The sequence below is a fragment of the Python bivittatus genome, unplaced genomic scaffold (assembly GCF_059951505.1).
Source record: "Python bivittatus isolate LINGU-HERP-01145 unplaced genomic scaffold, Pbiv_v1 ctg000680_np1212, whole genome shotgun sequence".
NCBI classification, from domain to species: domain Eukaryota; kingdom Metazoa; phylum Chordata; class Lepidosauria; order Squamata; family Pythonidae; genus Python; species Python bivittatus.
Genome location: NW_028277095.1, coordinates 6,317,040 through 6,329,792, shown reverse-complemented (window position 1 = coordinate 6,329,792; position 12,753 = coordinate 6,317,040). Strand labels below are relative to the sequence as shown.

Here is a 12,753-nt window from a genome sequence, read left to right as displayed (position 1 = left end):
TGTCTTGCAGTCTCCTGCAAGGAGCAACTGTCTGGAGCATTTGTCGGTGATCTCAAGTCCTCTCCTTGTCCAGAGAGGAATTAGGAAGAGCAGGTCTACTCACCAGCTCTTCATTCCGCCATGGTCGTTAGCTCTGCTTTTCGTGGAGCCATTTTCAGTCTGACATTTCTTCCCTGGAAGTCCACTAATTTGTGGTTCAGTATATATCAGTTTAGCAAAGTCACACTATACACATTTCTTCACCTCCATAATATATGCAGACTAGTTTAGACATCTCCTGGACTGGGAGATATACTGAGTCCAAGCACACCTTTCTTGGCATGTGGTGGCTTGGCTCCTGCTGATTCTCCTACCATCTTCCCACAAGACCTGCTGCCACCAGCTGTTTTACTCCAGAGAAAGCCTCTCTGCTACTCCCTCTCAGCCAACTCCCTCTCTTCCGTAACTCAATGTCCTTCCCAGAAGAAACACTGCTAGTTAAATATTTAAGTCTGTATTTTACATAACAAGGTCAGAAATCTGGAGAAGAGGGAAGGGAAGGGAAGGGAAGGGAAGGGAAGGGAAGGGAAGGGAAGGGAAGGGAAGGGAAGGGAAGGGAAGGGAAGGGAAGGGAAGGGAAGGGAAGGGAAGGGAAGGGAAGGGCAAATACTATATATTCTAACATGCACACTTGCACATACACATACACACACAAGAAATAAAACAGAATCTATACTGCCACTAACCATTGATCCTATCTTGCTCTCCAATTCTCTATCTCCAGCCCTGTTGCTGGGGTTTTCCCTCCCCCACCTATTTTTTTTTTTTTTATGGTACTGTTTATGTATTTTCTCTAAAGCATTTAATTAAAACTATAGAAAAAAAGTTGTGTGACTGTAGCTACTGCATCCTTGTCCTGATGAGGCAGCTTGCATGACCCCAGCCCAAATACTGTATAGGATCCTTTTTTTACCCTGCTCACCCCTCCCAAGTCACACCCACTTGCACCAGCTCCAAACAGCACAGCTGAGCTCCTGAGTCTGAAACGTTCCCATCAGGAGCCAGGGACTTTTTGTAACCGTGTTGCAGAAGGTCTTTCCCAACTAGACACTGTCCAGTTGGGGTGGGGACTGTAACACCCAGAATTCCTCAGCCACCATTACACCAGCCACTGGGGCACCAGGCTATGCTGGCTAGGAATGTTAGAAGTTGTGGACTCAACACATTTGGAAGACACCAGACTCAGGAAAGCTGTTTTGCAATTGGGGGGCATCCCCAGGAGGGGAGGGTCAAGAAAGTCAAGATGGTGGCTGCAACCAAGAGAACAAAGCCACCATCTTGACTTTTTTAGCCTCCCCAGGGACCCCCCTGGTTACAGTGTTTCTTAGCTAAACACTGCACATGGGGCACTGTGCAACTTATTTTTATAATGAACTACTTATACAACAGTCCTAAGTTACTGGCTCCATGAGCAAGGCACACAACGGTTGCTCCAGCTTTCTCCAACATGGCAACGTTCAAGACTATTGGGTTAGGGCCACAGCTTCCAAAATTCCCAGATATTATAGCCCAAGAGCCTATTCTTACAATGAATTCTGGGAGTGAGGATACCACAATGGATGGGAATCAGGGACTTACTACTTCTCTTTTTCTGATCTCCAAAGAATATATGAACTCACATGCTCCATCCCACTAGAAAAGGACTTGAAGATCTCGTTATATGACTTTGACCTCTTTTCACCTGATGACCTAATTGGGGACACCACCGTGGACCTGGAGAACCGACTCTTGTCCCATTATGGGGCCAACTGTGGGCTGCCACAGACTTACTGTGTGTAAGTACTAAGGGCTAGGTGTGGCTAATCCAATCTTCCTCATCCTAGCATCTTCCAGATGTTTGGGGATCATCTCCCAGAAGTTCCCAGGAACATCTTCCCAACTTTTCAAGTTCAGGTTGCTTTCATCCACCAGGAAAAAGCACACTTTTTCTGAAAATTGCTTCACCCCAGGACCTCTTCTCTCTCTTGCAGGGCTGGCCCCACCCAGTGGAGAGATCAGCTTCTTCCAAGTGAACTGTTGGAAAATTATTCTCAGGCCACAAACTTGCCTCAGTCAGAGATAAGTGAAGATGGAAGCACAGCCATTTTTATGGGTAGAACTTATCACCTCTCCGACTTTGGTAAGAGCCTTTAGGATCTGCCCAGCCACAATTTCCATGAAACGTAGGAGGGATACGGGGGGGATGTGATTTTTGTGAGGGTGATTTTTTTTTTTATTGTGATTTAATTTTTTAATTGTGAAAATGCTAATCAGAGTCCCCGACCAAAGTTCAGTAGGAGCAAAATGCCCAAATTCACTTCAAATGGAATTCATGGCAGAACGTTTTATATCCATCATTAAGAAGAAAATCCAGGGAGAAACTTCTTTTGCTTTACTTCTTAGAGAAAGTGATAAGTTGGGTTACAAAATGGATTTTTTTGATTAAGGTTAAAATAGATAGTTATTATTCTGGGCAGCTCTTAATAGACTTTTGCTGATTAGGATTGAATCATGAGTTTTATACTTGGATTATTGATAAAGGACGAGATGTGGGAAGAAGAGATTTTCTTTCTCTCTTTTTATTAAAATACTAGAGAAGGTGTTAAGTTACTGAAATTGTTTTTACTTGTCCGGAGGGAGGGATGGAGGAGTCATCTTTTATATAGTCTCTTTTTCTTTTCTTCTTTTCCTTTTTTCTATCTCTTTGCACTTCTCTTTTTCTTATCTTTTTATATTTTCTCTGGTTTGTATTAAGTCTTTTATCTTTGTACTTGTAAACTCTAATAAAATTATTATTAATTTAAAAAAGAAGAAGAAAGTCCAAAAAGTTTTCATGTCACCAAGAGTGAGCTTGACTGGAGGTGTTTTCACCTTTTTATCTGTGCAGGACAGAAGCCACATCCCCATGACATGGCCTTCATCTCATCCCCTGCCCTCAAATGAGATGGGCTAAAGTTGTTCTTAGCAGAACTGGAAGGAGGTTTCCACTTTATTCTGATACTCGGTTAGGCTTTGCCACTAGGAGGGAAATGCGAGGACTCGCAGGGGCTGAGAACAATCCAAGGCAGGGTAGGAATCAGCGCTGCGGACCACTAATTTTGTGGTGTCATTTTCTGCCCACTCAAGAAGGGCATCTCCATCCCACCTTGGAAGTGGAGATGGAAAGATTTGGTACTGCCCACTATGGCGAAATGGTGGGTGAAACAGACAGAACTTGCTGAGATGGACAAACTGATTAGATAAAGGAGAATATTTACATTTCTTGGTGACTGGAAACCGCTTATGGACTTTTTGCGTCAAAATGAAAAAAATGAGTTGGTGATTTATGGTTTTGAGGATTAGACAGGATAGATTAGAAAAAGAAGAGAGTCGTGATGTAACTTGAGAGAGAGAGAGGTTAAAATATAATTGTACTTATGACTGCTGTGAAGATCAGAAGCCACTTCTTTATACCTTTATGTATTTCTCTTTTCTTTTCTTATTGCACTTTTAGCTTTTTCTGTTATTTCTGTCTTTCTTTCTTGTTTTCTCTGTTCTAATTTAGTTTGCATTAGTTCTTATTATTGCTGTTAAAACTTTTAATAAAATTATATTAAGAAAACCACTTGGAAGTAGAACAGAGGTTGGAAACGAGCTATCTCAGGGCAAATTCAGTGCCTCCTTTTACCATTGCGAACCCAGGGAAGAAAGCTATCAAGAAGCCTGCAGGAAGTCAGTTAACAGGAACTGCTGAGGAAGTGGTAGGGTTTCTCCATCTATCACTCTTCTCCTGGCCAGAGTGAGAGAGAATGAACCATGTCTCGGGACTCTGCACTCCTCACTTTCACTCAAACACACATCAGACATTTTCAGTTTAGATTCTTCCTTTTTTCCCCACTTTTAAAGCTATAATAATAAAAACCTTTCTTGCCTGCTCAAAGCTTTGGGTTCAGTCTGATGGAATTTCATCTGATCCTTCATTCCTTCAGAGACCAAAGTACCTTCCCATGGATTCCTGGGACCTGCAAAAGAACGTATGGCACTCTACCTTCTCCGGACATGTGGACTGGTCCCTGAACACATAGAAACTCGGACCCTCTACAGCTCAGCTCTACCTGGAATTGACCAAGTAACTCTTAACCTAGCATTCAGATTTTCAAGCTATGCTTGGTGGCTGATAGAAAGAGAATCAGGCAGTCCAGGGAGGGGAAAAAATATTGCAATTTATATATATTTATACATCAAATTTGTCACTGCCCATCTCATTAAAAAACAACTCTGGGCAGTTTACAAAGCAGTTAAAATAAATTAAAATTACAATATAAAATAATCCTATATAAATAGAAAATAAATATAATCCAAGGATAGATGGTAAAACTGGCAGTAACCCAGGGAGCCTCATTAAGACACTCCCAGGATTGGGTAAGATTCTTGTCACCCCACACCTAATCCTATAATTTTGCTGCTTCTCAGAGGTTGGGAAGTTAGAACATCTAAGTGTTCACATGACACATTTATTTATCTTCTACAGCAGCACTCCACAATTTGGTGGTCTCCAGATGTCTTTGGGTTACAACTCTAAATTTGTACAATTTGCACTCCCAACCCATCTAGAAATCACTAAAACAGAAACTGCTACTCTAGATGTGCAAAACATTTTGTGGTTGAAATTTTCCAACCTTGAATGGGGCTACATTGGGATGGCAAAGATGACACGCTTGACGTGGCCTGTTTAGAGGTCACAATTGCAAGATCAGAACGTTTTAATCACAAAATGGTTTGCACATTTTCATACATGCTAATAATGAATTCGTTCTGGCCTATAACTAATATAAAAACAGTGACGCTATCTATAGACAAGAGTTTGAGGAGCCCACAAAATCTTCAAGAAAAGAAAAGATCTGAAGTGGCTAAAAGATCCTAAAACATCGTCTGTAGGAAACAAATGTGGGGATAGTGAAATGGGAATTAGAATCCCAGAGAGAAGCCATTTTGTTTCAGGTCTCTTGTGTTTATTATTTATTTCAGATCATATTCTTCCTTTCTGCCGATAGAAAGCAGTCATTTAAACCCATAAAAACCCCCAACATTTCCCTTTGTGAACACTTTTAACCTGAGCTGTAAATGGAAGCTCAGCTGGAGAAGCCAGTGGGGTATCTACATTTTTTAAAAATTCCCCGAGGACAAAAGGCGATGTGAGATAGGCTTAGAAGCCTTCTTTAGATGGCTATTTTATTCATTTCTGTTTGTTGGGTTTTGAAGGCAGTTTGGTCTTTGAGGATTTTCAGACAGAAAGGAAGGATATAACTATTCTATTAAATGAATAACTGGATTTCACAGAGCCACAAAAGTTTCCAGGATGTGATCAATTAAATCAGATCCTTTTTGAGTTTTCTCCCCTCTGTGGACACAGACAAGAAGCAGAGGCGTCCAGATGGTAACCACAACTGCTTGGTTGAAGGCCCACCGTTTTTTACAGGCATTGCATGCCCAATGCATGCAAAAAGGAGTGTGATTTTGATTGTATGCTCCAGGCTGCCATCTTGACTTTTTTGAGTCCTCCTGTGGACACCCCTGACAAGGAGACCTAGTTCCTGCCTGGCCAATCTGTCATTGTGAATATTATCTTATAAATCCCATGCCTCTCTCCTATCCAGGGTAAAGTGCAGATGTGGGTGGACATCTTCCCACTATCCTTGGGTGACCCAGGACCTCCTTTTGATATCACCCCACGAAAGCCCAAAAAGTAGGTGCTGCCAATTTGTGTAAAGATGCTTTTCCTAAAACTAAATAAATCACAGCTACCCAGTCAGTGTGTTGAAGTAGTGAAGGTGTCAGATGAGGGCTGATGAGACCTGGGTTCCAAGTCCTCAGAAACTCCCTGGATGACTTTGGGCCAGACCCTCCCTCCTAGCCCAAGGGTCATTGTGGTCTAAAGAGGAAGGGGCTGGACAAGGAATGGGGAGACCCAGGTTCTAGTCCCTCCTCAGCCACAAAAGCTCCCAGGGGGGACTCTGGATCACTTGCTCTGTCAAGAGCCAGAGGGGGGTAGTGCTGAGCCTGTTGGGCTAGGAGTGGGAAGGTCCAGGTTCAAGTTCACTCTCAACCATAGAGCTTCACTGGGGACACTGGACCAGTCAACCTCTCTCAGCACAACCAACCTCTCAGAGTTGTTGTTGGGAGAAAAATTGGGAGTTTCTAGAGGAAAGATAAACTATAAATAAAGTAGGACGGTTGTCTCTTCAAGCCATGGCTTCTCTTCTCTCTAGATATGAACTTCGCTGCATCATTTGGAATACAAAAGATGTGGATCTAGAAGACACCAATATCTTTGGAGACAAGATGAGTGACATCTATGTGAAAGGGTATGAGATAAATGATGTTCGTGGGGAATTGCAGAGTCAAGTTCCCAACAAGGGAGCTGGTAGAAGATCAACTGCAGGTCCAAGGTGGATTTACTTTTTAGGCTTTCATTTGGTAATCCCCAAACAGTTGCATTTATATAAGGAATCCATTCTCCATTCATAATGGTATGTGATTTTTTTCCTCCGATGAAAGAAAGTGGCTCCACAATATTCAAAAGCAGTAACATAACACAAGTGAGAGATCTTCAGTCCCAAAGTTGGCTGGTTTCTTCTGAAACAATATGTGACATAACTCTTCCCATTTCTTGAGCATCTGAGAGGGGAGAGGAGATACAGGGAAGGCTCATGTAGAACCAACACTCTGGCCCTCTCTTTTTTCCATTCTTACCTTTCCTTCAGCTAAGGTCTCAGTTCTGCTTGCCCTCTTCTTTGCATCCCCTGACAGCCATTCCTGGATTCCTACTTCTATTCCTCTTCCTTTGTTTATCCCACAATCCAAAACCAGAAACTCTTCTGTAAGAGATGGAGACCCAAGCCAATCATTGACAGGAGCTTCATTTCCACCACCACCAAGTCCCTTAGTGCATTTCCACACAACCTAAGTCCCAGCAGTGTGTCAATGGACACCTGCCACTTTTGCTCCTGTCTACACCTCTTGGCCAAAAGTCCAACCCAACTGCATAATGCACCATTCACAAAATGGGTCCCCAATTTTGAGTTGACTAAAAATATTTCTGTGCTTCTCCTTTGCTTTGGTCCCAGATGGCTGGATGGCCTGGAAGAGGACAAGCAGAGAACAGATGTCCATTATAGGTCCCTGGCAGGAGAAGGCAACTTCAACTGGCGATTTATATTCACTCTGGATTACTTGCCCATGGAGCAAGTCTGTGTCCTCACCAAGAAGGTGGGTGGAAGCACAGGCGCTTAAGGTGGCCTTTAGCTCCCATTTTCTCTTTTGTGTGTGCGTAATTGGTGGTGGTGGTGGTATTATTATTATTATTATTATTATTATTATTATTATTATCGTCATCGTCATCGTCATCGTCATCGTCATCGTCGTCATCATCAGCCTGAATCCCATTGCAGGATGAAGGCTTCTTTGTTATGCTGGTCTAGGGCAGATTGATAGATAGATGTTTTTTAACTTCCCAGTCTAGGGCTGAGAGGGAGGGACTGGCCCAAAGTCACCCAGATGGCTTCTGGGTCTAAGAGAGGATTAGATTAGCTGGGTCTCCTCAGTTTTAGTCCAGCGCTTTCACCACTACACCGCACTGCCTCTCATAATACATACATACATACAGAGAGTAAGAGAGAGAGAGATGTATTTTTAAAGGTATTATGTTCTCTGCAGATGAAATCTTAATATTGACTGATTTGACCATTCTAACTGTGGATGTTCAAGACTTTGGCTGTGTTTACATGAGCAGTGCTTGCTGTTTTCCACTGCTCCCACTCAACTCTCAAGCGAAATCACATCATTTTTATGGCAACCCTTCCTGGTTCTGGAGCACCGAGGCACAGGACCAGCGAAATCAGCCCCCCTCCCCACCTCTTAGGAGTAAGGTGCCTCAGAACATTATATCTGTTCTTCTAAACCCCGAGAGGTATTCTTGAAAGAAAGAGGCTGCTGTTTTGCTGTAAAGCACACCGGCTGCTTATTCGGCAACACGAGAATCTCATTTCCCCTTTTTAAAGCCCTGCATGAGACTGAAATCCAGCTCTTTGGACTGGAAGAAATGGGGACACTTGAAGATAACACCCGAAGCAATGCTCCAGGCGCTTGACAGCATTTTGCAAATTTAACCAGGGTTATTATTCATTTTCCAACCTCATGCCAACCTCATGACTCCTGGTAACTTTATGCACAAGCCACTGGCTTCTTTCATTTCTTTTTTTTTCTTAATTTCCCAGTTTTGCCTACAGCTGTGGGATATCCTGGCCATCTCCGTCCAGGAATTAGCCATTATTATCTTCCCAGCCCAAACATGACAACATGCCGCCACCTTCCGAGACAGACCAGTGAAGCAATAACGTATTTTCTGGTCTTCTTCTCAGCAGCAAGGGAACGAATTTATCATCTGCACTTCTCCCCATCCATCCCACCCTTCCCAGCTCAAACTAAACCATCTTTTTGTAAAGCTGGGCTGAGTCAAGGAACGTAACTGCAACGTTTAGATATAATGTATGACATCTGCCTCCAGTGGTGTTCATGGGGGTCGCCCAACCCAGCAAGATGGCAGAAGTCAGAGCAGGGCAATTGAAGCCCCACCACGGCGTACATACATGCAAAAGGGTAGATCTTGGATTGAACTACCACAACTGGGTTCTTGTCTTGATCTATACACATAATGTGCAATCACTGCGATCTTGTTTGAACTTAGAAGCTAAGCAGGATCAAGCCTGTTTAGGACTTGAACGGGGGTCACCAGAAAGTGCGGGCGGTGGGTTAGAACAAGAAGTGGAAAAAGCATTTTGGAAGACAGCAATTGCAAGCCACTTCCATGTTTTTGCCAAGCAAACAACCTGGATGTGTCCTGGTCGCTCAGTTTGGTTCCATCTTTACCTTGATTTTATTGATTCAAATGTTTAATGCAAATAGAGGTATCTACATTCTAATGCAACTAATCTTGTGTTAATTACAGAGTACATGATCCATAGAGGCACTATCTTGATTAGCTCAGCTAAAGGTTTCCAAAATAGCATGCAAGCTTTGGGATTTAAGTGTCTCAAAGAAAATATTTTTCAAAGCACTATATCAAAGAAATATTGCACCAGAAGGAAGTAGCTGAGATTCAAGCCATGTCTGCCACATTTTCCAGTGCTGTGGGTATGCAAGTCAAAATGCAGCAAGGTAGTAAAACAGAGAACTACAGTATTTCTGTAGCACCGACCTGAGTTTCCACACTTCTTCAGAAATGCTGACTGGGACATATAATAATACAGAAAATTGTAAGAATACAATTGAAACCAGAGGCTTTTCTTTTGGGACTGATGGATAAGCAGCTGGGAGAAAAAACATGGACCTTTGTTTTTGTATATTACAACTGCAGTGAGACTGAAGATGTTCCTTAGCCAGGTAACGAAATGTTTGCAAGAAAACCACCAAGCTCAGAGAACCCCAAGGACTCCACAGTTCAATCCTGAGCTACAGAGATTCTCTTCTACTGAGACTATAATATCCACAAAGGTGGAAAGATTCCACTCTACTCACAATGTAGGAATGGATGGTGATGGAACTTGCTGAGATGGCCAGATTGATGGCTTTAATTAGAGACAGGACATTGACTAAGGCTGAATGGAAAACTTTTATTGACTTTTCACGCGAAACTGAAAAAAATGAAATTATGATATATGGTTTTGATGATTAGGAAAAAAAATAGATTACAGAAAAAATGTAAACAATGTCATAATCATAGAGTAAGAGGTTAATTTACATTTATAACTGCTGTAAAAGGAAATTGGAAGTCATTTCTTTATATTTCTTCTTTCTTTCTTTCTTTCTTTCTTTCTTTCTTTTGTTTTCTGCACTTTGGTTCCATTTCTCTTATTTCTTTCCATTCTCTTCCTTTTTTATTCTAAATATTAATTTTTGTTAGCTTTTATCTTTCCTCTTAAATTTTTAATGAAGTTATATGAAAAGAGAGAGAGAGGAGGAAGGAAGGAAGGAAGGAAGGAAGGAAGGAAGGAAGGAAGGAAGGAAGGAAGGAAGGAAGGAAGGAAGGAAGGAAGGAAGGAAGGAAGGAAGGAAGGAAGGGACATTATTCTCCTGTAGCAATATTAAGGATAAATAACACAATTTTAGTTTTTTCTTCTGATTGGTCTGATCAAAGCATCTTCTTTAGTAGCATTAGTTTGGACAGGTGCTTGGTTCAATTGCATTTTATTTCATTTATCTTCACATTTATATCACACTTTTCTTCCCAGGAATTCAAGGGGATATCCACTGCAATCTTTCCCTTTTAGCTGTTTAATTTTAGACACTTTTTTCCCCCTCCATTCTCCTTGCAGCAACATTTTTGGAGCCTAGATGAGACTATGCAGAAAGTGCCTCCAAAGCTTATCATCCAGATCTGGGACAATGATAAATTCTCAGCTGATGATTTTATAGGTAAGATTTCTGAACACGATGGGGGCTGTTGGGATCTCCAAAATAATATTTGTTTTTCTGCTACCTCTCAACAAGATTTCCCCCTTGGCATGCTCATTCTGTATTAAAGCAAAAAAAAAAATCCCACTCCAATCAATTTTTCTTTTGGTTTAAACTTCCTTTCAAAGCACCTTCATTTATTATTTATTCACTTGATTTATATCCTCTTTTTCCTTCATGAATTTCTCCCCCCCACACACACACACAATAATCCTGTGAAGCAGGTTGGGCTGAGAGAGCGTGGCCATCTCAAAGTCACCCAGTGAGACATCAGGTTGGGTTTCTAAAGACATATTTCCATTTCCGTCTTGATCTGTGAGCAGCACAGCTGTGTAACTGGACCATGCATTCAAGACGAAAAACTCATGGGAAGGAAAAAAAAGAAACATGTGGCTTTCTCCAGCCCACTCTCGTAAACCAGGAGGGACAAAATACAGAAGTCAAGCTTGACTACTGGTGTCCATGGACCCAACCAGGCATTTTACGGCAACATTCAGAAATAACATGTTCTTGCTCTCTTTTAGCATATGTTCTCCACTTCCCAGTCTAGCCTACAGCTTTGGTATCCCTGTGTCTCCTATCCCAGCACTAACCAGGCCCAACCCTGCTTACCTTCTAATCCCAGACAAGGGATTAGATTGTAAACAAGACAAGGTTTGCTACCTTATACCTATAAAAGTGCATGAACACTCATAGTCTACATCCATGAGAATTTTCACCCAAAATATTTTCCTTTTGTGAGAAGCTTCAGAAGCAATTTCTCTTTCATCAGACTGAATGAGAACCAGCAGCTGGCATGGGGAAACCCAGGTTCAGCCCTAGAAATTCCCTGGATGACTTTGAGCCAATCACACACACCTTCTGCCCAATAAGGGCAGGGAAATTGTTGTGGGGAAGAGAGATCCTCATGTAAGCTGCCTTGAGCTTCTGGAAGAAAAGCAGGATATAAATCCAATACAGGTAATCCTCTTTAGCAACTGCAATTGGGATTGGCAACTCAGTCATTACACAAAGCGGTTGCTGAGTGAAAAATCACGTGACCACAACCATGCTTATGATTTTACAGAGGACAACACGTGCTAACTGACTTTAATGGCATGACTGAAGAGAGACACTGCAAAGAACCCAAATGCAGGCATTGGTTGCAAAGCTGTTTTTTTCAGCAACGTCATAACTGCAAACAGTCACTGTCTGAGGCAGTCACTAAATGAGGACTACTTGTAATAAACTTGTAGGAAAAAATGCAAGATAATGCATTATGCATAAGAAATAATAACTTCAGTCTACCACTGATCATCTTAGATTCTCTAAGCAAAGGTGGTCCATGTGCACCATGTATTTCATGTATTTATTTGCTTACTTTTCTGGTAAGCACCTGACTTCAGACCATACTGTAAAACTAGGCCAGCTTCAGATGTTGCAAAACCCTCTGCTCTGCTTAGCATCTTCCTGGCTGGAAGCATCAATGAAGCAGAAGTTCAACCTGTCTGAAGTGCATCAGTGTAGAGAAGCTGGTAGAGGATTTCCTTCATGCACAGCCTCGGCTGGTTCAGTATACCTGGCAGGCCTGCTTAGGACTTTGTGTTGCCTTCTGTGAACCATGGACAGGTACATGGGAACATGACTGAAGCTTCTGTTCCTCTTGTAGGCAGTCTGGAAATGAACTTGACCAGCATTCCACGACCTGCCAAGCGGCCTCGTGATTGCACTGTGAAACTCCTGCAGGAGAATGGTGGTGCAGGCAGATCCTCCACTCCTTTTCACCGTCACAAAAAGAAGTGTATTTCCCTGTTCACCCAAAGGAATATGAGGGGCTGGTGGCCCTGCATTGTTCTTGAGAAAGACAAGCCACGAGTGTCAGTAAGTCAAGAAAAGTTTTGGTGGTTTAGTAGGCTGTCCCTAATACATCGGACTGGGCTGATGGATATTTGGCCTTCTGCACTATTGGTCAGGCAACGATGTTCAGTGAAAAACTTGGGTACTGGAATCCCTCACCTCTTGGATAATATTCCTAATATTCCATTAGGGAGCAGATTTGTTCATTTTTAACCCCTCCACCTTGGAAAGATCATTCTTCTGAAATATTTTATTTCTTCAGCATCTCCACGTCTTAAAACTAACCTTCCACAACCTGAAGCCTTCCAGCTGTATGGGTTATGAAAGGCCTGCTAATCTTGGAGGACATCAGGCTGGGAAAGTCTGGTTCAGACCAGCCCAAAAGGCTGTGGTATCTTGCAGATGTTT

General features: G+C 42.2%; 1 protein-coding gene across 1 annotated transcript in view; it reads left to right on the top strand.

Annotated features, from left to right (window-relative positions):
- Positions 1–12,753, top strand: part of FER1L5 (fer-1 like family member 5) — an 84,888-nt gene that overhangs the window by 68,919 nt on the left and 3,216 nt on the right. The window contains exons 36-43 of the mRNA XM_088151904.1: positions 1,644–1,814; positions 2,010–2,158; positions 3,987–4,126; positions 5,655–5,743; positions 6,267–6,362; positions 7,125–7,266; positions 10,371–10,470; positions 12,158–12,369. Of these exons, the coding sequence (XP_088008030.1) occupies positions 1,644–1,814; positions 2,010–2,158; positions 3,987–4,126; positions 5,655–5,743; positions 6,267–6,362; positions 7,125–7,266; positions 10,371–10,470; positions 12,158–12,369 (1,099 nt within the window). The remainder of the gene's footprint in view (positions 1–1,643; positions 1,815–2,009; positions 2,159–3,986; positions 4,127–5,654; positions 5,744–6,266; positions 6,363–7,124; positions 7,267–10,370; positions 10,471–12,157; positions 12,370–12,753) is intronic.